Source organism: Agelaius phoeniceus, chromosome 27 (assembly GCF_051311805.1).
Source record: "Agelaius phoeniceus isolate bAgePho1 chromosome 27, bAgePho1.hap1, whole genome shotgun sequence".
Classification (NCBI taxonomy): Eukaryota; Metazoa; Chordata; class Aves; order Passeriformes; family Icteridae; genus Agelaius; species Agelaius phoeniceus.
Genome location: NC_135291.1, coordinates 3,624,531 through 3,652,341, shown reverse-complemented (window position 1 = coordinate 3,652,341; position 27,811 = coordinate 3,624,531). Strand labels below are relative to the sequence as shown.

General features: G+C 52.3%; 1 protein-coding gene and 1 pseudogene across 1 annotated transcript; one reads left to right on the top strand and one right to left on the bottom strand.

Annotated features, from left to right (window-relative positions):
• Positions 1–4,990: 4,990 nt before the first annotated feature.
• On the bottom strand, positions 4,991–12,510 carry LOC143695886 (serine/threonine-protein kinase PAK 3-like). The gene is made up of 11 exons (XM_077191093.1): positions 12,432–12,510; positions 11,931–11,968; positions 11,453–11,528; positions 10,586–10,649; positions 9,706–9,754; positions 8,556–8,665; positions 7,681–7,798; positions 7,188–7,287; positions 6,573–6,769; positions 5,528–5,665; positions 4,991–5,080 (listed from the first exon to the last, which is right to left on the bottom strand). The coding sequence occupies exons 1-11, from the start codon at positions 12,508–12,510 to the stop codon at positions 4,991–4,993; spliced, it is 1,059 nt and encodes a 352-aa protein (XP_077047208.1).
• Positions 12,511–13,905: 1,395 nt separating this feature from the next.
• LOC143695885 (uncharacterized) lies at positions 13,906–26,663 on the top strand (annotated as a pseudogene).
• The last annotated feature ends 1,148 nt before the right edge of the window (positions 26,664–27,811 follow it).

Below are 27,811 nucleotides of genomic sequence, written 5' to 3'. Positions count from 1 at the left end.
CAGAAATACCTAAAATTGTAATAGGCGATGTGAATGTAAAAGGTACCTTATTGTTGTTGTGTGTGTGAGAGTGAGTCACACACAAAATCAGCCTCAGCTTCCCGGGCAGGTGGGAAGGGGGGGCTGTGGAAAGAGGTGTGTGTGACCCACAAATAAGCCATTGTCCCTTGGGTGGGTGGGGGCTGTGGCAGAGCATGTGTGTGACTGCAAACGGGCCATTGTCCCCCCGGGCCTGTGAGGGGGCCGTAGCTGAAGAGTGTGAGTGACACAAATCAGCCTCACAGGTGAACGGGCACCGGAGGCAGCAGAGTCAGGGCCCTCCCAGGAGGCCGGGAGATACTGAGACCCAGAGGCCAACGCCAAGGGGAGGGGGCCACAGGGAGCCGCGATTCTCTGTCAACAGGGATCCACTTTGTGTCCTGAGCGTGTGAAAGAATGTGTGGAAGTGAATGAGAAATAGAAGCGAGTGAATGTAGACAAATGAAAGTATGTGTAATGTAGATTGTGCATTTTAAGCTTCACTATATCTCCTTGGAGAGAGGTGGATTGCACTGAAAGTAGTGTGAGAAAAAGGTTTTTTATTTTTAAGTGTGTAGTTGAAAGAAAAGTGGTATTTAGGTTGTTAGTGAAAGTGAAAAACAGAGGCAGATAATGAATAGATAAGATCTTGAAAAATGAGACAGAAAACCAGAAAGTTGGATTACAGGGAAAAAAAAAGAAAAAAAAATAGCCCTTTGGGAGTTATGTTAGGTAACAGAGATACAACTCCTTGCAAAAGGAGAAAGTACAGGGTATGTAGTAGTTGATGGGAACAACATGCAAACTATGGAAAAAGGGAAATTAACCTTAAACTAGTAAGCTCAAACTCGTGAATTATATACTTGAAAAAGAGCACTAGAATATTTAACACAAAATAAAGGAACCATATATACTGATTGAAGGTATGCCTTTAGCGTAGTACATACCTTTAAAAATTTGGAAAGGAAAAAGATTACTTAATTCAAGAGGAAAAGGTTTAGTACATGAGGAACTTATTTCAGAGGTTTTAGAGGCATTAAAATTACCTAAAAGACATAGCTATAGTACATATTAAGGAACCCCAAAAGGGAAAGACCCCAGAAATAAGAGGAAATAATTTGGCAGATGACGAAGCCAAGGATGCAGCAGAAAGTGGAGCTGAGTGAGTTATGTTAATATTAACTCCAAACGAGGAAAAACTGGAAATTCCAAAGTTTAGGGAAGCCGAGAAAAAAGAATTAAACAAGACAGGAAGTGAACAAGATAAACCAGGGAAATGGAAACTTCTTGATGGAAGACAATTACTTAATAAAATGTGCTTACTAGGAAAATATTAGAAGACATGCATCAGAAAACCCACTGGGGTACTCAAGCTTTGTGTGATCATTTTTTAAGGAACTATGGGTGCACTGGGATTTTTGGAGTAGCAAAGCAAGAAACTGAAAGATGCTTAATTTGCCAAAGGATAAATAAAAAGGTGATGAGAAAAACAACATTAGGAGGTTGTGAGTTAGCTCGTCGACCATTTCAAAGTATCTAAGCAGAAGTTTAGATTTGTTAGGCTCTGGATTTATTTGTAAAAAAACCCATTTAATCTAGAAGAAAGAGAATATGCCATAGGTTAGACAGTAGATTTTAGGAGAATAAAAATCTTTAAAGTATCGGAAAGCCCCTAGACAAAACAAGAAAAGAAAAAGAGGAAATGAAAGGGAGGGGAACAAGAGGAAAAGTCAGAAAGAGAGTGGGATCCTCTGCAGCTCTTGCCCCCTCCGTTCGCGGCCGAGGCGCCTGTCCCGGGTCCCGGCTCGCTGCCCGCCTCAGCTCCGCCTGCCCCGGTTTCCATCCCAGGTGCGGGCTCACTGCCCAGGGCAGCTCCACCTGCCCCGGCGCTGGCGGTGAATTTGTGTGCCCTGCTCCCACTGCCCGGCCCGCGGCCGCTCTGCCGGCCATGCTGGGGAAGATGGGGGTTGCTCTGTCCTGCCGCATGGGCCGAGGTCACCGCGCCGACCGCACCGAGGCCGGGTCCCAGCCATCCCATCCCCGGCTGCCCTGCCCGTGCCAGCTGCGCTGGGCACCGCCGCTGCTGCTGCCGGGGTCTCCCACCTGCCTTTTCTCTGCCGGGAGCTGCCGGATCAGCCGCCATAAGCCATGTGGGGGCTGCCCACGCTCCGGCTCGGTCTCCACGGGAAGATCCCCCTCTGCCGATTCCGGCAGCAGACCCTGCCCACACTCCGACCGAGCCTCGGCGGGATATCCTCCGTGCTCCAGCGTGGCTGCTCTGGGGGCTGCAGGGGGATCTCTGCATCCCCATGGATCTGCAGGGGGATCTCTGCTCCCCATGGATCTCTGCATCTGGCACCGCCGTTTTTGGAGGCACCAGGAATAGGCTGAGCTCTGCCTGAAGCTCTTCTCACAATCCCCACACCCTTCCCGGCACAGGGAGGCTTTTACCTCCTCACAGCTCCCCAGGCTGGGTTGGCAGCCCCTCCTCATGTGGGATCTCTGGGGCTTTTCCTCCCCATTGGATTCCTGCGCCGTGGAGCCGTTCCAAATGGCCTCTTCCACGAGGTCCTGTGGCAGGGATTTGTTCTCCCTGGTCTCTGTCTGCAGCTCAGTGCGTGAGGGAGGAAGGACAAAGAGAGGAAGAGACAGGGAGAAGGGAAAAGGAAAAGGCAGGAGGAGAGGAAGGAACAAGAAGGAACAAGGGAGGAAGGAGATGGGAAAGGAACATAGATGGATGTAGGACAGAATGAGGAGAAGAAGGAGGGTGGACAAGGAGAAGATGGGATTTGCCTCCATGCCAGAGGGAAGGGGAAGGAGATCCCCCCAGTCCATCCCTGGCAGGATGGCGTTGGCAGTGAGGCTGTCCTGCAGCGATGCTGGGCTGGGAGATGGAGCAGCAGGGAGGGGAAAGGGGCAGTGATTCCTCCTGCCCTGCCTGGCTGTCCCAGTCTGGAGCGTCCTGGTGCTGCCGAGGCCCTTGGAGCGTCCGGCACTCAGGAGCCCAGAGCTCACGGCTGCTTTATAAAGCTGACAAAGTCGGCAGGATGGGTCTGGGTATGATCTCAGCAAACTGGGTTTATTGGTACAGGAGCAAGGGACAGAGCTGAACAGGGTCCAGGGACAAAGACAGGGTGCAAGCTGAGGGCACAGGGGGTTTTTATATGGGGTAGTGAGGGTGGAGCTGAGGGTCAGGGTCCAATGGATATGGGGGAAATGGGGCAAAGGAGGGGTTAAGGGTCGGGACAGCTAATAGGGAAACAGGGGCAGAGGAATGCAGTAAACTGGGGCCAATGGAGGGACAGAGAGCTAGGGACTAATCAAAGATGGGTAATAGGGGTGAACTAGGGTAATTAGGCCAACAGGCCAATGGGGTAACATAACTTTCCAAAAATCAGCATGTGCCGGCAAAGATCTATAGGAGAAGCAAGCTTGTCACCATAACCTTGAAATCTATTCTTCTTATTGGGGACCAGTCCTACACGGGTGGGAGATTGAGACTCCCATGGGCCTCCACACCAGTGCATCTTCCTTTTCCTCGCAGCCTCCTTCTCCTCCGTCCAGACAAAATTTAGCATTGACAAATCCTGGCTTTGGGGGAAGAGCAAGGGGTGAGCACCTTGGGTTTTGTGAGAAATGAGCCTCACTCTTTAGAATTTTTGGAAGTTTAATAAGGACTAATAAGGGACAAATCAGTAACAGCGCTGGGTGTTGGCAATGGCCAGAGGCAAACCGGTTAACCACAGCAACTCTTCTTGTCTAGTTTCTCCATTGTATTGTTCAAATACATATTCATAATGATTATACATATTCAAACATTTCCTGGAACTCATTTACATGTTCCAGGAATTCTTTAGGTTGGTTTGACCCCCAACTTGCCTTTTTAGAGCACGTGCAGGAATCGTGGATTGCTGTTTTGAGGGTTGTGTGTCACTGCCTCACAAGGGCCCCTGTTCTGTGGTTTCAGCAGGTGACAGTTATTGACAGTGGAACGGTCAGTGGCAGGGTCCTCATCACATCCATTCCTTAGATGTTATCTGACCATGCAGACGCTTTTAGCTACTTCCACAAGTACTTTAAATGAACATTAGCTCTTTCACAAATATCTCTGAGTTGTTATTGTCAGTTAGTTACAAAAATAAAAACATTAGTTCTTATTTCACAACTACGGCTACTTCTGTAAAAGTTAACATTCTAATGCACAACACATGGCATCCACTTGAATATTTTGCAAAAGCCAAAACTATAATGTATGTTTTTCACACTGTCCTCAAACTGAAATATCATCCATAAATGATGTTCTGAGGATATGAGCTACACAGGGGCCAGGGCATTGGCCACAAAAAACTGACAAATTATACTATAGCAAAAGCAGTGAAAAGTTATTACAAACTGTACTCTATGAAAATTGTTGTGATTAAGAATAATTTGTAGAAGTCAATACATAATAGGAAAAGCCAACACTACCTAGTTATTTATAACAAACCCAGGGCAGGTTTTTCCCTTGCATGGAGCACCTGGGCCTTCCCCGGGCCCCTTCTGCCCTCCTGCAGAGCCGGTGGCATTTTCCAGCACACACAGTTTGTAGCCAAGAGCCGGGTGCAGCCGAGAAGGCTCCAAGCGCCTCCTTCCAGGCTGACTCTGCAGGTGCCGAGGCTGCTCTGGGCTCTGCCAGGGCTCTGCTGGGGCTCAGCTCTGGGCCAGGCTGGGCCCGCTCTCCCCTCACATTGCTCTGGGCAGCTGAGTCACAGCGGGAGAGGGAAGGGACACGTCAGGGGAGTTGAGGTTTAAGAGAGTTTTTATTAAAAAAACTTTCATTACAATCAGGCTGCTCTAACTACCATAACTAACTAGCAATGCTAACTACCCTAACTAACTACCAGTGCTAACTACCATGACTAACTAGCAATGCTAACTACCATAACTAACTAGTTGTCCTAACTACTGTAACAAGAAGCTGTCCTCAAGTGCTTCATCTGCTCTTCTGCTGCTTCAGTTGCTTTGCTGCAGTGATCAGAGGGGTCAGGCTGGAGAGAGGCTTGGCTGATGATAAAAATGGGTGCTGCCCAAAGGATAAAAAATAAAGAAATGAACTGTTACTTTCCAGAGTCAAGTTCCTCACAGGCTCTGTTCCAGGAGAGGGACAGGGAAATGGTTTGAAAATCGAGGGAAGCAGGCTCAGATTAGATCTAAGGAAGAATTTTTTAACCAGGAGAGTGGGGAAACACTGACAGGAGGTGCCCAGAGATGTGGGAGGTGCCTCCTGCCTGGAAACATCCAAGCTCAGGTGAGGCAGGGCTCTGAGGCCCCTGAGCTGCTTGAAGATGTCCCTGCTCGCTGTGGGGCACCAGGTCCAGATGAGCTCGAAAGGAGCCTGCCAGGCCACAGCGGGCGAGGATTCTGCTCGCTCTGCGCGTGGAACGCAGCGAGACTGGAGACTATCGGAGGGGGCCCCACAAGAAAACCCCTCCCTGGCGCTGCTGCTTCCCCTGCAGCCCTTGGCTCTCACCTGCAGCAGCTCCTGGGCAGCCCAGCGCCGCTCCTCGTCCGGCTCCAGGCTGCACTCGAGGAAGTCCCGCAGCAGAGCCGACAGGCGCCGGGGCTCCTGCAGCTGCGGGGTCCCGTTCTGCCGGATCAGAGCGCGAGCCTGCAGGGAAAGCAAACTCAGCGCTCTGCCAGCTTCCTTCACACCCACACGGGCTCACATCCACCCCGGGGCCTCAGCCCCAGCTCCAGGGCCCCTTTCCTCCCTGCCAGAGATGCTGCTCAGAGCTCATTTTGCTATGCCAAGCAGAAAACCCAAACCCTGGGGCTGCCACAGCCACTGCAACATCCAAGTGATCTCGCCTTGAGAGCCAGTTTCATTGGCTGGCTTTGTTAGTAGGAACCTCCATCAGAAATAGCCCATTTTGCTTCTCCAAATATGGACACCAGCTTTACAGGCCATTTTCCAGAGTCACTGTGGTCTGCCTGTGTTATTTCAGAGGATTCTTCCATCAAGTGCATCTCTGCAGTGCCACTGACACTCAAGTAAATGCATTCCTGATGCCCCATCCCAGAAACTGCCAGGCAAGAAACAGGAGGTTTGTGATGCTGAAAGCACAGGCTTGGTGACACAGAAAAAGTAGCTTGGACTAGGAAAGAAATATGTTAGACTATGGGGATGTTAAACCATCATCTTCATGTTTTCAACAAGTTTCCCAGTGAGAAGAATCAGGGGAGATCATCTTGCAAAACCTCTTTTAGAAACTCCTGCAGAAATCTTGTTGGGTTTGGGGCTGGGATTTGGGGATGGTGTGGGGTTTTCTTGCAAGATAACATTAGAGCTGATGCACTTGCTTCATATTTCCAGGTCATCCTCTCAGCTAGAAGAGCTGCAACAACGAAAAGCCCAAAGCAAATTGTTGCTGGAGACTGCAGAACATTCGTCTGTGTGGAGGCACAAGTCCTCTGGGAATTCCCTTCCCATGTGCAGAAACCTCCAGCTGCTGCTCCCAGTGCAGGGTCCCCCTGTGCTCGCAGCCTCTGCAGCCACTGGAGAATTTGCCTCTTACCATGGCCGCCGTTTCCCTGAAGTAAGGAGGTTCTCCTTCCACCATCTCGATGGTCACAATGCCGAAGGACCAGATGTCCACCTTGGGGCCATAAGGAGATCTGGTCACAACTTCTGGGGCCATCCAGTGAGCAGTGCCCACCATGGAGCTGCGCTGGTCCTGCTCAGGGCTGAGCTGAGCGCAGAGGCCAAAATCAGCTGAGGACAGAAAGAAACCCTGTCAAAGGCAGCTGCAATGAGGAAACCAAGCACAAAGATTCCCCAGGCTCAGTCTGAGAGTGTAGTAGTGAAGTCAGCTGGAAAAGCCCTCAGGGCTGTAGCCAAGGAAAGATGGAACTGGGCCCTTCAAGAAACCCTCAGCTTTCCTGCAGTGGCTTTTACTGATTCCCTTGGAGCTTTAGATTCCCACTGCTGCCCCTCTGGAAGGGCCATGGCCAGAGCAAAGGCACTGCTGGCCCCCTGCTCCTCTCCTGAGCTCTCTGCAGGGGCAGCTGCTCTCAGCTGGCAGCAGGGGCCGGGCAGTGCCCCCAGCAGCCCTTGTGGGGCTCTGGCCCTCCCTGGGAAGCAGCCCCAGCCCCGCAGCCCGGGAGCGCCGTGCCTGGCCAGGAACACCCACCCAGCCTGACAGAGCCGTCCATGCCCAGGAGGATGTTGGAGCTCTTCAGATCCCTGTGGATCACCCGGTTGGAATGGAGGAAATCCAGGCCCTGCAGACACTGAGAGAGAACAAGAAACACGAGGGCAAAAACCAATGGCAGGAATATATCACACCAGAAAGGACAGCTCAGAATTCTGCCAGCAGCAGCTTTGCTGTGACAGGCCAGGAGTGCAGTGCACACAAGCTCCAGGCAAACGGCTCAAGGCAAAGCTGAGAACAGCAAATCAAATCCAAGCCAGAAAGAGAGTACCACAACAGCAGGAGAGAGAACAAGAACAGAGTAGAAGTGCAGTGATGCTGGCAGGCTGTTCACTGCAGAGGCTCTTTCTTCTCCAGCTCATAAAAACAACTCAGAAACAAAGCCCTGAGCATGGAGCCACTCCTGTTCTCACACCCTGTTTGGAAGGACCATCGTGTCCCAGCCATGGGAGTGACAAGCAGGATCCCTCACCTCCCGACTGACAGCTGCCATCTCTCCTTCAGCCATGCGCGTCTGTCTGACAACGTCCCGCAAAGTTCCTCCATCCATGTATTCCATCACCAGCCAGAGATCTCCATCAACAAGGAAGCTGGAAGAGGAAAACAATGGCATGGAGATGAAAGTGCAGAGCTCAATTCCCCCATGGAAAAGCCTGGAGGGGAGTTTTGTTTCTGGGTCACTTGTCAGTGAGGACAGAATCAGATGGAGAGACATTCCTGCCAGGCTGCACAGCCCTTGGAATCTGCACAGTCTAAAGGGGAAGGAGACACCTGTGAGAAAGGAGAGGCCTTAGATGGCAAGCAGGTGAAAAATGCAGTTTAGCAACAGCCCAGATAAATATGGAATCACAACACTTGGCCCCAGCTGGTTCAGCTTCTGAACTCATCAGTTCCACCATTCCCTCCAGAACAAGGCAACACAACTGCCAGGGTTATCCAGGGGAGGAGGCCGTGCAGCACTTGGGACAAAAGCAGTCAGAAAACCTTTCAGAAAGTCCCTTCAGAAACAGGCAAGGCCAGTGAAAAATGGGCAAATGAGGCATTTCTGGAAACAAGGACCCGATCTTCCTGGCATCTGTAGCAATGGAAAAGGGCTGGGAAGAAGAAGCCAAGGGAAATAATTTCTGCTGTGGTTTATCAGCACTTGCTGGGAGACACAGCAAACGGGGTCAACTTGAAGGAAAAACCAAAGCAAAGCAACCAAAGCACATGGAGGGAGTGAACTGCCAGGCTGTTGGTTTGGGAAGATGTGGCTGGGTCAGGCATTTTCAAAACAGGCTACAGACTCCTGATGCCAGGAAAGGTTAATGCAGGGCCCAGGCTCGGGATCAGAGCTGAATCACTCACCTGTCCAAAGAGTTGACAATGTTGGGGTTCTTCTTGTCCTTCAGGAGCAGGATCTCATTCACAGCTCGTTCCCTGTTCTGCCCTCTGAGACTCATTTTCTTGATGGCCACCTGAAGGGACATTGCAGCCTTGAACTGGAGGAGTCTGTGGCAGGAGGCCACAGCAAACACGGAGCGAGTCTTTGTGGAGCGACGGAGCCGGGCTGTGCCAAACTGCCTTGGGATGGGACACCAGAGCTCAGCAAGGGCCATTCCCACAGCCCATTGCTCTGCCAGCTGGGGGCTGCTTACAGGACACATGGCCAGAGACATTTGGCCTTGCAAGCTCTGCAGAAATGGTCCCTCAGCTGTCAGCCTCAAAGCTCTAACAACATTCTCTGCACCTACAGTCTTCTCAAATGGCCTCAACACTCCTACTATTATTATTCAAACCCATTTTGCAAGCAGGAGGTAATTCTGGTTCTGTGAAAACAGAGCAAAACAGCCAGGAACCCCTTAGCAATTCTATGGGATTTGGTCATGATTTCAGATGCAACTGCTCTGTTTGGGATTGCACAACAAAGCAGACACGCACACCCATTGCTCAGGTGATCCCTGTCACAGGCTGTCACTGACACCAGACCCAAACACATCTTCAGGCTTTAGGAGAAACCTTTGCTCTGGACATCCATCTTCTCATTTCTCTCCCTCACTCTCTGTGAACAGCTGAAGTAGGACTAAAACCCCAAACTGAGCCCAAGCAGGATCTCTCCCTAATTAGGCCTTGAGGTATCCTTTGAAGATAAAAGGCAGGATGGAAATAATATTGTTATAGTTTAGCTAAGAATAGCTAAATAATGTTCCTGTCTAAGGTTGGGATGAAGATAAATTGGGCCTCAGTCTCCAGCAGCTAAAGCATTCACACTTTTAGATATGAAGGCCAAGCCAGCATGTCCTGCTCTGACAGACACCGCTGCCCTCCTTGCATTCCTTTGGTGCTTCAGAAGGACCAAGTCTGTCCCAGCTGTGCTCTGCAGGCTGACACTGCTCTGCCTTCAGAGGAGCAGCCCAGGCAGGAAAGCTCTGCTGGCCCCCAAAGCTGCAGCCACAGCTCCCAGCAGAGGGGAAAGCCCTGGAGAGCTGCCAGACATGCTGGGCGTGTTGGCACTGACCTCTCCTCCAGTGGCCCTGTCGAGTCCCTTATAAACGGTTCCAAAAGCCCTGGAGACAAAACAGCAGAGAAGAAAGAAGCAGCGCTTTAGGCCCTGGCAGGGAAAGCCAGCCCAGACAGGAGATCTCTGCTGCCTGCAGCGTTCACAAACACCTGGGTGCATCGACCCTTCCAACAACAGCACAGCAGCCACCAGCCCTCTGCCATGCAAGGTGTGCAGGAGAAAACTGAGACCCAACATGAAGGAATTGGGCTGGAGCAAATCCCAAATGTCCATGCTGAATTGCTTTAGTTCAAAACCTGAGGTGAGAAATGGGTGTCTAAAGAACTGGAAAAGAATGCATTTCATCCTTTTCCATTTCCTGCCTAAGACCTGCAGGTTCCATAAGGGCCCTGCCATCAGGCAGGTGATGCTTTTTCCCCCAGAGTGCATCAGCTCTGTGTCTGTTACTGAATGGATGGGGTCTGCTACCTGTGCTAGAATAGAGCACTTATTAGTTCATCTCTGGTTTCTGTTTCTAAACCATTAGGTTGATAATCCTGACCAGTGGATATTTTTTGAAGGAAAATATTTGAAAGAAATCTTCTTGAGAACTGTTTTCTGACAGTCACCAGATGGTGAGTTGCTCTTTTAGGCAATCCAGTTCCAGGGACAGAAGATCTTCCAGGTCCTGCTCCTTGCTGCAGGCAGGACACTGCCAGCCTCAGGGGCCTTTGACGGCACCTTCTGACCACAGTTATCAATTCTGATCAGGACTGAGAGACAGCAGGATGGTAGCCCAGAGTCTGAAGGTGCTTGGAGATCTCCTGACTTCTCACTTGATCCTGCACCAGCACAACACCCGGCCCTGCTTGTGCAGCAGCAGCTGCCATGCACTTACCCTTGGCCAATCTGCTCCACTTCCAGGTATTTCTCGGCAGGCTCCTCCTCGCTCACGGTGTTCCCTGAAAGAAACCACGTGGAAGACGCTCCCTCCCAGAGTGAGACCCTGCCTTGCAGCAGAGCCACAACCAGCCCCACTCCCTGGGGCCGTGAGCCCCTTGGTGTCAGCTGGGGAAGGACAATAAATGACTCGGTGACATTCAGCTGCAGAGCAACACTGGGTGCAGCTGATGCCCAGACACACACACAGCACCTGCTCGGGCACCCAGGAACAGAGCAGACGTACTCAGCTGCATCAGGCACCACTCCCCTCTCCCCTCTGGCTGCCCGGCTGTGCTGCTGTCAGAATGTTCAGCCCAGGATCCCACAGCGGAGGGAGGTTCATTGTCCTCTTCCCAAGCAGAGGGAGCTTCTCCATCCTCTTCCCAAAATGCTGCAGCTTCTCCATCCTCTTCCCAAAATGCTGCAGCTTCTCCATCCTCATCCCAAAACACTGCAGGTTCGCCATCCTCTTTCCAAGCCAGGGGATGTTCGCTGTCCACTTCCCATGCCGGGAGATGTTCATTCTCCTCTTCCCAAGTCACAGGATGTCCTCCATCCTCATCCCACACTGGGAGATGTCCATTGTCCTCATCCCACTCCGTGGGAGCTTGGCCATTCTGGTCCCACACCAGGGGACATCCACCGTCCTCGTCCCAGGCCGGGAGATGTCCCCTGTCCTTGTCCCACCCCGCGGGAGCCTCGCCGTTGCATTCCCACCCCGCGGGATGTTCGCCCTCGTCTCCCAGAGCAGCGGGAAGTTCACTGTCATCTCCCGGCGCTGAGGGAAGTTCACCATTGTCCCCCAGAGCAGCGGGAAGCTCACTGCTGTCTTCCTCCTTGTTGACCTCCTCTTCGTAAGCAGAGGGAGCCCCAGGAGGTGCTGGTGCTGCTTCTGTGCCCTGTGGACAGACGGCAGCGTGAGGGACAGGAAGTTCTATCTCAGTTATCACCTTATTTATCCTCAGCTGCACATCCAGCTGCACTACGCAGAAATGGGGTTTGGAGCTGTTCCAACTAACAATGGGCTAAAGTTGACATTGCCACTTATTGTTGGGAATTCCATATTCCACCATGGCTAAGCCAGCAAGCAATCCTCTGCCTGCAAAACCAGACCTGCAGCTCTTCAAAAACTCTTCAGCAGAAAAGGAGAAAACTGATGGGAATTCCTTTGCTGCTGCTGCTGCTGCAAAGACACTGACAGGAACTTTCCTTCAGCCTCCCAGGCTGGCCCTCGACTGCCACATGCTGAGCTCACAACTTGCTGCACAATTCCAAACAACAAAGGTTCCTTTCCCACTCACCGAAGGAGGAGCTGCTCGGAATGCAGACATGAGGTGCCCTGCAATGGGAGAGGGAACATGAACCAGATGCTCTTAGGAGAAAAACTGCCATTACTGGGAAATGCCACGGAGCAAGGCAACCCCAAGAGAGCATTTTGCTTTTACAGCATCCCTCCAGGAGCCACAGTCCCTTCCCACAGCAAGCAAGAGAACAAGCACAAAATACTGGGCTGGGTCAGTTCTTGGCTGGAGCAGCAAACGGAGGGAGTTCCAGGCTCTGCTGGCACAGACTCCCTGCTTGAGGGAACAGAACCCCCCAGGGCTCATTGCAGATGCTGTGCACACCCCGCTGGCTGCAGACACCCCCTTTTTCAGCTGCAGCTGCTGGCAGGAGCTCTCCCAAAGCAATGGTGTCTTCATGGCCATTTGGTTCCAAAGCCAACTCAGCTCCAGAGGAAGAACAGAAAGCACACAGCAAGCCCAAAGCCACAGATGCTGCACCGAGGGAAAACCTCAACTTACGTGCCAAGTGGGTTAAAAAATACCCCGAATAAGCCACAGAGTACAGAGTGCAAACTGCAGCAGCCACGTGCTGGATCATTTTGGCTGCGCTGCACACGCCTGCAGCCTGTAGCCCTGCAAGCACAGAAGGACAGGGCTGGGCTGGCTGCTGAGAATGCCTCGGGCAGGAGGATCCTCCGGCAGCGAGCCCAGAGCCACTCTGGGCACTGAGGCCTCCGTGTCCCACAGCAACGGGAACACCACGGGGACGTGGCACTGTTCCTGTGACATCCCAGCAGCTGCTCACGCAGAAACCGCCTGGAAGGTTCTCCTGTGTCACAAAGGAGCACAAAGAACCCTCCCAGGGCACAGCCCATGGCCCAAAGGATGCAAGAGGAACTCAAAATGCAGCAAACAAGGACACCCCATAGCCCAGCCTGAACACTGAGGAGAACAAGGACAGGACCAAAGCAAAGGAAACGTGACCTTTAGTCACTGATAGTTCTGACTAAAAGCAGCAAGCCTTGGTCCATCTGGGATCTTTGTTCTAGTTCTAAAAACAAGCAAGGTCCTCCACTCTAAATACACAGAAGGCAGGAACTGGGGAGGAGGTGGGATTAGGAAGGAGGAGGAGGAGGAGGGAGAGAGGAAAAGGAGGAGCAGGAAGAGGAGGAGCAGGAGCAGGAACAGGAGGAACAGGAGGTTCCAGTGCCCCCTGTGGCCGCAGCCACGGGACCATCGCCCCCACCTCGTCCTGCAGGTGAGCGGGGAGGGGGAGGTCGTCCCAAATCTGTCGGGGAGTCCCTGAGAGGGTTTTTTATTGGGGTGTGTTTGGAGCTCGCAGATTGTGGAATTGACCTCAAATATCATCTGGTGTCTCTGGGAGGTTTTGTTTTCTCTGTGTGTGTAGGTTTGGATCTTGCAGGAGCCCAAAGCTGAGCCCCTTGGGGGGATCTTTGGGGGCCCACGTGGCCATTGCCCAGTATGGGCAGGGGAGGACATTGGTCCTGGGGACCCCTGGGAGAGCAGAGGAGGGGATCCCCTGGGACCCCCAGAGTGGGGAGAGCAGAGAGGGGCAATCCCAGAGCTGGGGGACCCCAGCAGACTGGAAAGGGGGGGAGCCTGGAGAGGAGGGACCCCTGGGATCCCTGGGATCTCAAAGTAGAGCATCAGGGGAGAAGGGCCCCCATGGACCCCCAAAAGGCCCTGGATCATCCCTGAGCAGGACGCCAGAGAATGGAGAAGCCCTGGAACCATTGGACCCCCATGATCCTAAGGAAAGGAAACCTCTGGAACCCCAAAAGTGGAGAGATCAGCAATAGGGAACTGCTGGGAGAGCTTTTTGGGGCTGAATCTTGACATTGTGGGGATTTTCATGGACACAAGACTCCTGCTGACTTCTAGAGATGGACCTGGCCACGAGGAGCCTCTACTCCAAGGCGCTCCCACCTTGGTTTCCCCAAACCAGGGTCTGTCATTCCCAAGCTGTGGCCAGATGGAGGAAGAGGAAAAGGCCCAGACATTCCGCACGAGGAGGGGCTGCAAACCCAGCCCAGGGAGCTGCAGGGAGGAAAGAGCCCCCCTGAGCCAGGAAGGCAGCCTGAGATCCAGCCAGAGCTCAGAGCTGGTGGAGAAGCCTCATGGCAGGGAGAAGCCCCACAAATGCTTGGAATGTGGGAAGGGTTTCAGCTACAGCTCCACCCTGATGGAACACCTGAACATCCATACTGGGGAGAGGCCCTGGGAGTGTGGGGAATGTGGGAAGAGCTTCAGTGGGACCTCCGACCTGAGCAAGCACCACAAGATCCACACTGGGGAATGGCCCTAGGAGTGCTTGGAATGTCAGAAGAGCTTCAAATGGGATTCAGAGATCGTCACTCACCAGCACTTGCACAACAGGGAGAGGCCCTGTGAGTGTCCCGAGTGTGGGAAGAGCTTCGTGTGCTGCTCCAGCTCCATCCCCCATGGGAGGATCTGTGCTGGATGATCCCCAGTGACCCCCGTTGGGCAGAGCCCTGGTGACCCCTGTTCTGGGTGATCCCCATTGGGTAGGGGGAAGGTGTTGGAGAGATTTCTTTCCGTTCTCCTTGTGCTGCTGTGATTTGGTTGGTAATAAATTCCCTCCCTGTGTCCAGGCTGGGTCTGTTGTGCCCGTGCTGGATTTGCTGAGGGATCTCTCCCGGTCCTTGTACTGACCCACGTCATTGTCGAAGTGCATGAACATTTGCTGGTTGTAGATGAACCTTACCTGTCCCCTGTTCCTGTACCAATAAACCCAGTTTGCTGCAGAGCATACACAGACGCATCCTGCTGACTTTGTCAGCTTTATAAAGCAGCCGTGAGCTCCGGGCTCCTGAGTGCCGGACGCTCCAGGGGCCTCGGCAGCGCCAGGATGCTCCAGACTGGGACAGCCAGGCAGGGCAGGAGGAATCACTGCCCCTTTGCCCTCCCTGCTGCTCCATCTCCCAGCCCAGCATCGCTGCAGGACAGCCTCACTGCCAACGCCATCCTGCCAGGGATGGACTGGGGGGATCTCCTTCCCCTTCCCTCTGGCATGGAGGCAAATCCCATCTTCTCCTTGTCCACCCTCCTTCTTCTCCTCATTCTGTCCTACATCCATCTATGTTCCTTTCCCATCTCCTTCCTCTCCTCCTGCCTTTTCCTTTTCCCTTCTCCCTGTCTCTTCCTCTCCTTGTCCTTCCTCCCTCACGCACTGAGCTGCGGACAGAGACCAGGGAGAACAAATCCCTGCCACAGAACCTCGTGGAAGAGGCCATTTGGAACGGCTCCACGGCGCAGGAATCCAATGGGGAGGAAAAGCCCCAGAGATCCCACATGAGGAGGGGCTGCCAACCCAGCCTGGGGAGCTGTGAGGAGGCAAAAGCTTCCCTGTGCCGGGAAGGGTGTGGGGAATGTGAGAAGAGCTTCAGGCAGAGCTCAGCCTATTCCTGGTGCCTCCAAAAACGGCGGTGCCAGATGCAGAGATCCCCCTGCAGATCCATGGGGATGCAGAGATCCCCCTGCAGCCCCCAGAGCAGCCACGCTGGAGCACGGGGATGCCTGAGAGGAGGCTGTGACCCCGTGGCCAGAGGGGCCCCGCTGGAGCAGCCTGTCCTGGCAGGACTGACCCCGGGGCACAGTGACCCACGCTGCAGCACTTGGAGGGGGGCTGTGCCCCGTGAGATGGACTCAGCTTGGAGAAGTTCCTGGAGAAGTCTCCGGTGGGAGAGAGCCCAGGGTGCAGCAGGGGAACGACTCCCGTCCCTGAGCAGAGGGAGAAGCCCCGGGGCATGAAGTGAGCACGGCCCCATTCCCTGTCTCCGGCACTGCCGGGGTAGGAGGTGCAGCTGGAAGGAGGGAGGCGTGGGGGAAGGCTGGATTTAAGGCTCTTCACTTACTTCTCATTATCCTGCTCTGAGTTTTTAGAGTTTTCTGTCAGAAATCTCTCCCCTCGCCCACTCATCCACAGGGCTGGGGCAGTTTTCCCTTTTTGGCGGAAATCAAAGCGATTCCTTGATGCTCCTAATTAGAGGTAGCAGTAGTGAGGCTCCGGGGCTTCTCGCTGACCGGAGCCACAGAAGCCGCAGTGCTTCGGGAAAGCCGTGGCGGGAGGTGCGGAGAAGTTTGTTTGTGTTTTCAGCTCAATCCCCCTCGGGCCCGGGCCCGTTCCAGGGCTGTTCCTCATCTCCGGCTCTGCCCTCACGCAGCCCGGGGGGCCCTGAGAGCGCGGGGCGAGGCTGTGCCGTGTGCAGAGCCCGCCCCTGGCTGCGATTGGGCGACGGTGCCGTCAGTCGCGGACGGCTGACCAATCCACTGAAATGTTCCTCATTTCAGGGATTGCTCAGCAGGAAGGTCAGGAGCTGGAGCTGTCTGGTTGGTTATTCCCAGGGCAGCTTGTAATCTAATGATGCCATTGAAATGAGAAATCGGTTCCGTGGCTCCTGACATGAATTGGTTTGGGTTCCCAGGGGCTGGTCCATGGTGTTATAGGATTTGTTCTGCTGGCCGTTCATCTTTTCACAATTTTTGGCCGCGCTCTCAGCAAGGACTGCATCAATTGATGCTTTTCTCTACTTAAATCATCAAATACTTGGATTCCCATCTGATTTCCCTGAACTTGTGGTAGCAAGAACATTTCAGTGCTCTAATACACCCTATATAACACAGACAGTGACAGCACATGTTGGAGTGGGCAGAGGGATGATTCCCCCCCATTTATTTATAGTGAAGTTTTCCCAACATTCTTCATTTGCTGTTTCCCTTTGCAGCTTCGCCTGTTTCTGTTGCAGGGTCAGATATCCTCACCCTGGGCTCTGCCTTGAGCTGTGCAAATTCCATCAGTGCAAGCAGGCAGAGCTTGGGGTGAGGGACAGAGGGAATGAGCCCAATTCCTGCCCCAGGCAAGAGACCCAGGTACATTGTCCAGGCTTTGCCCAGCAGTGTTCATTTGCATTTCTAAAGCTCCTCTGCAGGCTGCCTGGAATGAAGCTTCTCTTCCAGAGCATGACTCATATGCGCCCCACCCCAAAAGCCAGGGTTTGGGGTATTTTTAATTTTTGGGGGTTTTTTTGAAGAGTGTTCTATTAACGGTTTGTGAGTTAAAGGGTCACCTTTAAAGCTCTTCTAAACGCAGCCTGGAGGTAAACACCAGAAAAGGCGGACCAAAATTTTGCCATCTCCACCAGCCAGGCAAACACACACTGAAAAAGAATCCAAAGCAATAAAGATATTTTCTACTTCTTCTGCCGAGAATCAAAACTGATTCTCACCCCCAAACCTAACTGACAATATGAAAGTAGGATTATTTAGAAAAAACATTCTCATGGTGTAATCTTATTCTAGGCAGCCCAGAGTGTGGGTGTGAGTGAGCCCCAGAGTGGAATTGTGCCGTGGTGCTCCCCAGCAGCTGTGGCAGTGCAGGCCCAGCCAGCGCTGAAGCTGCAGCAGTGGCAGCAAGGCTTGGCTGCAGTGGCTGGAGGTGCCAGAGGAGGGTGGCCAGGATTTCCGAGGGTTTGAGCAGAGGATCTGTGGGCAGGCCCAGGGGCTTGGCCCGCTGTGGAGCCCTGGCTGCTGCTGCGTTGCCTTCAGGGCAGGCTCAGGGGCGGCTGCCATGGTCCTGCTGCAGGCGGGAAGTGCAAATCTCCGGGGCTTCAGAGCCCCTGAGGCCAGGCTGAGGGGTCCCCCCCCCCCTCCCCGTGTTCAGCTGTGCTGGCGGCTGTTTCTGGCCTCAGGGACACTTGGCATGGGCCCCTTGGCCACCAGTGGTGCTGCTTTGCACTCCTTAGGCAGGAGCCAATGTCCTGGCTGGGTGTTGGCAACAGCAAAGTCCCAGGGCAGGCTCTGTGCCAGCCCAGCTTCCTGGGGGAGAATATACCTTGATCTCTGATCCAGTGCTTGCTGAAGCAGTCAGAATTGCTTTTGCCGCCCTGTTAGGTGCCATGGTGTCAGCAGAAGATATTGAAGCCTTCCTGCTCAGGGCATTTCAGTGCCCGGCTCTTACAAGCACCCACAGCTCCTTGGGTTGAGCTGAGCATGGGGCGGTGACCTGCGCTTTGTCTGATTCCCCTTCCTTCCCTCCCCTGGAACAGGCTGTTGCTTTTAGACACCACTTGTCCTGGTTGCTTCAGAGTACTTTGGAGAGGCTCCAAATCTGATCTTCCCTATTTCCCTGGGGCTGCCCACACTTCAGGGTTCACTTCAGCATAGGCCTGGCCAGACATTTGACACAGAGGTACAACAGAACTGGCCTCTGTATCACCTTTTATAATATTAATTTGCGTTCCAAATTTAGCGATCAAATCCCTTCCCAGTAAATCATGATAGCAATTAGGAGCAAATAAAACTTCATGCATTTCAAATCCATCTCCCAGATCTACTAATAGTGGTTGAATAAAACCATACAGCTTTCCCACTTATGCCATGAATAATCAAAGACATTTTTGGCATTTCTCCCTCCCTTAGGTCTAAGATTCAGAGTGGATTGAGAGGCCCCTGTGTCCATCTGAAAATGCCTCCTCTCAATGCAGACCCACCTGAATGTTCTCAAGGGCTCCAGTGTGGAGGGTCCCTGGTGTGATGGGAGCTGTGACAGCCCTGCCAATCCATGTCCATCAAGGGGTGGACTTGCTGGTCCTGAGGGTGCTGCTGTCTGTGCTTGCAGTGTCCTTGTGCCCTGCAGCTGGAGCCCTGATTCCTTGCCAGGGGCTGTTTGGGTGGGCTGTCCCCTGCCGAGGAGGGCAATGCCTCTGCCGGGTGCTTGTGGCCGAGCCCGTGCCCTGGGTGCTGGGGCCCCCTTGGGCCCTGGGGTTGATCCCTCAGGGGCTGTAGGAGCTCTGCCCTGGCCTTTGCCTTCAGCTTGGCCTTTTGCTGCTCCCTTCTTGCATTCACCTGCTGGGCCTTTGTGCCCAAGTGCTGCAGGGCCTTCTTCTTCCCCTCCTGCAGCCCCCCTCAGTGCCTGTGGGTGTTTGTCTTGCTTTACAAGACAGGTGTCTGCTTGGGAAGGCAGAAAAAGCCTCTATTGGAATGGAGAATGCAAACCCCCTCCCTCTTAAGTTTTACAATAGTGAAATCAAGGGTCTCTCAGGCAAAGCTATGGGAATAGGAATACCAGTTCTTTACTAGTGTGTAAATAAAGCAAAGAAACAACACCAGCTCCGGCAGTGACAACAAACAGAGCCCGGAGCCAGTCCCGGCCTTTCGGGTGCGGCGCTTTCCCCTTGGGTGCAGTTCCGGGCACAGCCGGCAGGGGCGCTGGTGGCTCCCGCGGGGCAGGGCAGCGCATCCCTGCCATGGGAACCTCTCTCAACGGAAATAGAGCAATCCCTTCATCTAACTCTTTCACGTTTTTACCTTCTATGGCCTTTCTCCCGTGTTTTGAGAAAGAATTTGGAGAGGGCTGCCTTTTAACTGAGCTCCTAGTGTTTAGATAAGGTGCTTCCTGTAGAGAGAGAGTTTCCCTGAACAGCTGGAGCTGTGATTATCAAGGGGATGTCACTCAGTGCAGGCCGGGGTCAGGGGAGGATATCCCGCCGAGGCTCGGTGGGAGTGTGGGCAGGGTCTGCTGCCGGAATCGGCAGAGGGGGATCTTCCCGTGGAGACCGAGCCGGAGCGTGGGCAGCCCCCACATGGCTTATGGCGGCTGATCCGGCAGCTCCCGGCAGAGAAAAGGCAGGTGGGAGACCCCGGCAGCAGCAGCGGCGGTGCCCAGCGCAGCTGGCACGGGCAGGGCAGCCGGGGATGGGATGGCTGGGACCCGCCCTCGGTGCGGTCGGCGCGGTGACCTCGGCCCACGCGGCAGGACAGAGCAACCCCCATCTTCCCCAGCATGGCCGGCAGAGCGGCCGCGGGCCGGGCAGTGGGAGCAGGGCACACAAATTCACCGCCAGCGCCGGGGCAGGTGGAGCTGCCCTGGGCAGTGAGCCCGCACCTGGGATGGAAACCGGGGCAGGCGGAGCTGAGGCGGGCAGCGAGCCGGGACCCGGGACAGGCGCCTCGGCCGCGAGCGGAGGGGGCAAGAGCTGCAGAGGATCCCACTCTCTTTCTGACTTTTCCTCTTGTTCCCCTCCCTTTCATTTCCTCTTTTTCTTTTCTTGTTTTGTCTAGGGGCTTTCCGATACTTTAAAGATTTTTATTCTCCTAAAATCTACTGTCTAACCTATGGTATATTCTCTTTCTTCTAGATTAAACGGGTTTTTTTACAAATAAATCCAGAACCTAACAAATCTAAACTTCTGCTTAGATACTTTGAAATGGTCGACGAGCTAACTCACGACCTCCTAATGTTGTTTTTCTCATCACCTTTTTATTTATCCTTTGGCAAATTAAGCATCTTTCAGTTTCTTGCTTTGCTACTCCAAAAATCCCAGTGCACCCATAGTTCCTTAAAAAATGATCACACAAAGCTTGAGTACCCCAGTGGGTTTTCTGATGCATGTCTTCTAATATTTTCCTAGTAAGCACATTTTATTAAGTAATTGTCTTCCATCAAGAAGTTTCCATTTCCCTGATTTATCTTGTTCACTTCCTGTCTTGTTTAATTCTTTTTCTTGGCTTCCCTAAACTTTGGAATTTCCAGTTTTTCCTCGTTTGGAGTTAATATTAACATAACTCACTCAGCTCCACTTTCTGCTGCATCCTTGGCTTCGTCATCTGCCAAATTATTTCCTCTTATTTCTGGGGTCTTTCCCTTTTGGGGTTCCTCAATATGTACTATAGCTATCTCTTTTAGGTAATTTTAATGCCTCTAAAACCTCTGAAATAAGTTCCTCATGTACTAAACCTTTTCCTCTTGAATTAAGTAATCTTTTTCCTTTCCAAATTTTTAAAGGTATGTACTTCTCTAAAGGCATACCTTCAATCAGTAGATATGGTTCCTTTATTTTGTGTTAAATATTCTAGTGCTCTTTTTAAAGTATATAATTCACAAGTTTGAGCTTACTAGTTTAAGGTTAATTTCCCTTTTTCCACAGTTTGCATGTTTTTCCCATCAACTACTACATACCCTGTACTTTCTCCTTTTGCAAGGAGTTGTATCTCTGTTAGCTAACATAACTCCCAAAGGGCTATTTTTTTTTTCTTTTTTTTTCCCTTTAATCCAACTTACTGGTTTTCTGTCTCATTTTTCAAGATCTTATGTATTCATCATCTGCCTCTGTTTTTCACTTTCACTAACAACCTAAATACCACTTTTCTTTCAACTACACACTTAAAAATAAAAAACCTTTTTCTCACACTACTTTCAGTGCAATCCACCTCTCTCCAAGGAGATATAGTGAAGCTTAAAATGCACAATCTACATTACACATACTTTCATTTGTCTACATTCACTCGCTTCTATTTCTCATTCACTTCCACACATTCTTTCACACGCTCAGGACACAAAGTGGATCCCTGTTGACAGAGAATCGCGGCTCCCTGTGGCCCCCTCCCCTTGGCGTTGGCCTCTGGGTCTCAGTATCTCCCGGCCTCCTGGGAGGGCCCTGACTCTGCTGCCTCCGGTGCCCGTTCACCTGTGAGGCTGATTTGTGTCACTCACACTCTTCAGCTACGGCCCCCTCACAGGCCCGGGGGGACAATGGCCCGTTTGCAGTCACACACATGCTCTGCCACAGCCCCCACCCACCCAAGGGACAATGGCTTATTTGTGGGTCACACACACCTCTTTCCACAGCCCCCCCTTCCCACCTGCCCAGGAAGCTGAGGCTGATTTTGTGTGTGACTCACTCTCACACACACAACAACAATAAGGTACCTTTTACATTCACATCACCTATTACAATTTTAGGTATTTCTGGCCAGTCCTGGTGCTATTGGATATCCCTCAACCCAGCTGTGTTGGCCAACCCCAGATGCTCTTGGGTGTAGGAGCGTCGGGGGGTAGGACGGTCGGGATGGACGGAGACGAGAGATCTCTGCAGCCAGGCCCTGGAACTTGCGGTTTATTGCAAAGGGCCCGGGTGCAGGGCCCTGCTTGGAGCTGCCAGGCACAGCTCGGAGCAGGCCCGAGAGAAGAGAGGGGTAGAGAGGATGAGAGGTTGAGAGAGTAAAACGTAAGAGACCAAAAGCGTAAGAGAGTAAGGTTCCCATTACAACACAATAAATCTTCTTTTGTGTCAAATGTTCTATTTCTCAACAGCCAATCTAGTACAAGATGCACGTCCTATAGCATTTACATACAGCCTATAAGAATCATTACATTACCACACTGTGTTACATTTTAAACCCTAAAAACTCCTCTTTGGACCCCTTCTGCCAAGCTGGCAGGATCTGCTCTGACCCTCGGATCTGTCTGCAAGCAGAGGGTATTGTTCTATCAAAAGGGGATTACCTTCAGTTGGGCCACACCATTGTTTTCCAGTTGTTCACTAACTGAGGTATCTCAAAGCTTGCTTTGATTTCAATCTTGCTTATACTTTCTATATTGTCAAAATCTTTCGCCAGACAATCATATTTATAAGGCTTTCCTGTTTCATCTTCCCCAACACTTGGGCATTTTTTTATTTCTCAATCCACCTGTGTTGTCCAATCCCAGATGCTCTTGAGCATATTCTCAATCCGGCAGAATTTTGCTTAACCCTGAATGCTCTTGGAATATTAATCCCTCAACCCAGCAGTTTTTAATTCTGGATGCTCTTGGGCACTCTTATCCCTCAACCCAGCAGGTTTTTAGGAGCCCCTTTTGTCCCATTTCCTAGTGGATTGGGCTAGGAAACTCCTCTGCTCCCTTCCTCCGAGGGGTCCAGCCCCTCTCTGAGACCCAGTCCCAGTTACCCCGGGGGATTCTCTCACTCCTTTTAACATCCACTTTGTCTCTTTACTGGCCACTTACCGCGGAAAGTCAGAAACGCAGCATGGGAGACTCCAGCACTCACTTGGCAGGTCTGGCACAACCAGCCCGCCTCTCATTCACTCACATTCATCCCCCCTGAGAAATACTTACCAATCCCTTTTCCTTCCCATGTTCTTCGTGCACATTACTACTCTTAGGGGGCCAATTGCCATGGTTGTAGGGAGCCTTTTTCCCTTATCTTTGTTTTATTGTCTCCTTTTGTCCACCATAACCTGCGTCTGTCGGTCACCCCAGGGCAAACAGAGCGAGGCTGCTGAAGAGGGCAGGGGGCACCTTCCCCACTCTGACTCTCCTAAAGCACCGGCAGTGAGTTGTTGGTAACCATCCTCTGCTACCATAATTGTGAAAAACGCCAATCACTTGTTTTTAAACTTTTTAAAGTTTAATAGTAATAAAATGGTTATAAAAATAGTAATACAATTAGACTAATAAAAATTTGGACAATTAGGATTTAGGACAATACAAAACAATGGAAACAAAGAGTTACAAACGGCTCGGGTACCTTTTCCTGGGCAAAGTAAGCCCAAAAATGGACACACGTTAATAGAGGATTAACTGTGAAAAACCATAGCCCATTGCATATTTGTACATCTCATACCTGATACATAAATTCTATTCCAACAAAGGATTCTGTCTGGTCAGTGTCAGCTTCTTCCTCTTCATCCTGATGGCATCTTCAGGGCTGAGCAAGGCAGGAACAAGTTCATTTCTTCTGATAATTGAGCAATAAAATATTCTTCTCTGAAAGATTTAGGTGTCCTGTGGCTGCTATCTGGTGTGAGTCCTCATTCCTTTTTTAAAAAACTGTCCCACATACATAGTTTCTATTTTAACATTATGTTATAACCTAAAACTACATTTAACACACTACTTAAAAAAATTGTTACAGCATAACTTCCTAACATAACATGTATAATACTCATTTTAATGTTTGTGAAAAGCCAATCATAGACATTTTTCACACGGGCTCTGTCAGCAGCAGTGGAAAGAGCAGCCTAAGAGCAGCAGCTCCAATTGCCTTCCTCCAAAAACCTGAGAGAGGGACAAAAAACTGAGAGAGGGCCAGCAACTGCGCCCAGCCCCTACCCCCAGCCTGAATCCTCCGGCATCTCTGCACCCTTCCCCCGTCCCCCCCTCCCCCGCTCCTGGGAAAACTCCCAAAAAAACAGAGGTCCCAAGCACCCAGCAATCAGCTCTCATCAGCAACTCAACCCTAACCCTAACCTTCTGACAGCTGCTAAGTTTTCTGCAAAATCATTCATTTCTCCAAGGACCCAAACCAAATCCTTAGAAGAAAATCTGGATCCTTCCATGTACAATCTGTATTTCCCAGGTGTTCCTTGCTCCTCGTCCCTGTGCTCAGGGTGCCCTCCCCAGCCCGTATCCCAGAGCCGGTCCCTGTCCTGCCGCAGTGTCCAAAGGCGCCCCCCGGCGGGCAGGGCCGGCAGCTCCACGGGGCCGGACAGCGGCCGGGGCGTCCCGCAGCCTCCTGGGGGCCGGGGGCCACTGCCGGCCCTGCCCGGGGCTGGTGGGGTCAGGCAGCGCCCGGCGCTGAGCCCCGGCTGCCCCACAGCCCCGGCCCGGCCCCGCAGCTCCCCCCAGGCCCCCAGCCCGTGCTCCCGGTCCCGCACCTCTGCGCCCGGTGCTGCCGCTGCCCCCCACAGAGAAACCCCCTGAAACCCTGACCTCCTTGTTTTCCTCTCCTGGAAACCGGGGATACAAATGATCAGCCGGCAAATGTTGAGGATAAGACCCTGCTGAAAAACATCCCAGTCCTCAGTATTTTTCTCTTCCTCTGCTTTTCCATCATCCTTTTCCTTCCCACAAAGATTCCTCCTGCGGCTTTTTGCCTTAAGCATATTGCTGCACACTCCCCCTCACCCAGTCCCTTTGCAGCACACCAACACCATCCATGCCCTGTTCTCCAAATGCGAGGGGAATTTGGGGAGGTGGGAGTGGGGCAGCGCCAAGGCCGGGCCCCCCCGCGCTGTCCTGGTGGGAGCGGCTGCAGTGGGGACCAAGTGCGGGCGGGAGCGGCCGAGAGCCCAGCGCTGCCCCAGCCCGACCTGCCCCAGCTCCATCCCTGCCCCTGCCGTGGGATGCTGTGGGCCTGGGGGCAAGAGGGAGCCGGCAGCGGGTGCTGGGCCTGGGGCAGGAGGAGAAGGGAAGGAGAAGCAGGGTTGAGGAACAAAAGGGTCAAACGATGCCCGTGGGAGGAGAAGGTGGGATTGTGCAGGAGAAAGAGGAATAGCAGAAGGAAGAGGAGTGTGAGGAAGAGTGGGGACACAGGAGGAGGAACAGGAAGAGGAAGCAGCACAAGGTTCCACCTCTCCATGTATCTGCAGCCTCTAACCCCAGCCCCAGGAGCGTTGCCCCCCCCCCACATGCAGCAGGTGACAGGGGATTGGGATCCACAATTTTCCCGGGGGTGAATCTTGGTGTTTCTGAGCTTTCTTGGGCTAATTGTTGGTGCTTTGTTTTTTTGTGGGGGCTGAATCTTTATATTTGGAGGGGGCTTTTGCTGAATGTTGATGTTTTGGAAGTTTTTGATCTGTGTCTTGATGTTTGGAGGACTTTTGTGCTGAATTGTGGTGTTTTGGGGGTTCTTAGAGACACAAGATGCCCAATGACCTAATGAGATGAACTTGGGCAAGGAGGAACTCCCAGTCCAAGGCACTCTCATCTTGTTTTTTTCTCCAAACCAGGATTTTTCATTCCTAGGGCGTGTCTGGATGGAGGAGGAGGAAAAGCCCTGGAGATTCCGCACGAGGAGGGGCTGCAAACCCAGCCCAGGGAGCTGCAGGGAGGAAAGAGCCCCCCTGAGCCAGGAAGGCGGCCAGAGATCCAGCCAGAGCTCAGAGCTGGTGGAGAAGCCTCATGGCAGGGAGAAGCCCCACAAGTGCTTGGAATGTGGGAAGGGTTTTAGTCGGAGCTTAGATCTGATCCAGCACCAGGTGATCCACACTGGGGAGCAGCCCTATGAGTGTGAGGAATGTGGGAAGCGTTTCAGCTGGAGCTCCAGCCTCAGGCAGTACCAGGTGATCCACACTGGGGAGAGGCCCTTTGAGTGTGAGGAGTGTGGGAAGAGCTTCAGCCACAACTCTGTCCTGATCCAACACCAGAGGATCCACACTGGGGAAAAGCCCTTTGAGTGTGGGGAATGTGGGAAGAGCTTCAGGCAGAGGGGCCAGCTGATGCAACACAAGATGATCCACACTGGAGACCGGCCTTATGAGTGTGGGGAATGTGGGATGAGCTTCTGCCAGAAGGGGAGCCTGATGCAACACCACAGGATCCACACTGGGGGAAAGCCCTATGAGTGTGTGGAATGTGGGAAGAGCTTTAGATACAGCTCTGGCCTGAGGAAACATGAGAGGATCCACACTGGGGAACAACCCTATGAGTGTGGGGAGTGTGGGAAGAGCTTCAGCATCAAGTGCCAGCTGACGCAACACCAGAAGATCCACACTGGGGAAAAGCCCTACAAGTGTGGGGAATGTGGGAGGAGCTTCAGAGGAAGCTCAGCATTGATTCGGCACCAGGTCATCCACACGGGGGAACGGCCCTACACCTGCTTGGAATGTGGGAAGAGCTATGGGTGGCACTTTGACCTGAGAAAACACCAGGGCACCCACACTGGGGAGAGGCCCTACAAGTGTCCCCAATGTGGGAAGAGGTTTCACAGGAGCTCCGATCTTCTCAAACATCAGCGGAGTCACACCGAGGAGAGGCCCTTCCGCTGCCCCGACTGTGGGAAGGGCTTCAAGCAAAACTCCACCCTCACCCTGCACCGGCGCATCCACACCGGGGAGAGGCCCTACGAGTGTGGGGAGTGTGGGATGAGATTCTCATTGAGCTCAACTTTCACCCGACACCAACGGAGGCGCCACTAAGGGAAGCCCTGTGAGTGCCCCAAATGTGGGAAGAGCTTTGTGCACTGCTCCAGCTCCATCCCCCATGAGAGGATCCGCATCGGATGATCCCCAGTGACCCCCATTGGGCAGAGCCCTGATGATCCGTGGTCCTGGTGATCCAAGTTGGAAGGCATCTGGCTGGGGGGCTCCACATCTTCCTGGTTCTCTGAGGGTACCTAGATAAACCCAGAGGCAGGAACCTCCATCAGGACGCAGGCCTACAATGGGAATTCCTTGGGAAGAGCAGATTTGTTGAATTTCAATCCCATAAAATCTTTTGCATTCAATCCTATCTTCTGGTGACATCAAGGAGTACTGAATGGTCCCTGAGGTATATTCTGGGTTGACTATTTGGTGCTTGTATCCCCAGTCTGTTCTGTTTATGCTGAATAATAAGTTTTACACCTTCAAGACCTGTCCTGAGAGTGAAGGGGTAGAGAAGCAGCATGCAGTTTGTTTTCAGAAACTGCACTTGCTCCTCCACATTCCTGCTCTGGGACTGTGTTGTCTGCGGATGGACAGACAGCGGGACAGAGCTCTCCTTTGCTTTTAGTTAGTTTTAGCTAGCTGAACCAAACAAGTTCCTGAACTGTGGTGTTTTTTTCCCTTTTCTTTGGACCTGTTTAAACCTGCTCTGGCCTGAACACCAGAAGAGCACGGGCAGCTCACACCTGTGGCCCACTGGGCCGGGCCTGGGCTGTGGCATTTCCAGCACCAGAGGGACTGATAAGGGACTGAGTGAGCTGAGCTACAGCCCACAGAGGGACTTGGTGAGTTTGTCTCTCTTTTAGAGCAGCAAGAGGTTTTACTGTTTTGTTATCTTTATTGAAAGATAAAAATATCCGTTCCAGAATATGCAGTTGATCTTCCCAGTTATCACTTCATTGACACGGTATTCCACATGGTATTTCATGGTCCTTCAAAATAAACACTTGAACACCAACATGGGTATCTAATCTGTTAACAAATGTGTGTGCTAAGGCTAATTCAATTTCTTCTAGGGTCTTTGCTGCTGGGGTCAGTTGCCTCTCATCAGTAGAGGAGGTGGTGCCTGAGAGCAAATCATGCAATAGTTGCATCTGATGATTAGTTATGCCTAAATATGATCTAATCCAACCTATTAAACCAACCAATTTCTG

Excerpts from the sequence above, each read along its gene's own strand:
- LOC143695886 (XM_077191093.1), bottom strand. The coding sequence starts at position 12,510 with ATGATCCAGCACGTGGCTGCTGCAGTTTGCACTCTGTACTCTGTGGCT. Across the intron at positions 11,529-11,930 it reads TCCGAGCAGCTCCTCCTTCG|GGCACAGAAGCAGCACCAGC; the intron begins GTGAGTGGGAAA and ends GTCTGTCCACAG. Across the intron at positions 8,666-9,705 it reads ACAGGGCCACTGGAGGAGAG|GTGGCCATCAAGAAAATGAG; the intron begins GTCAGTGCCAAC and ends ATGTCCCTTCAG.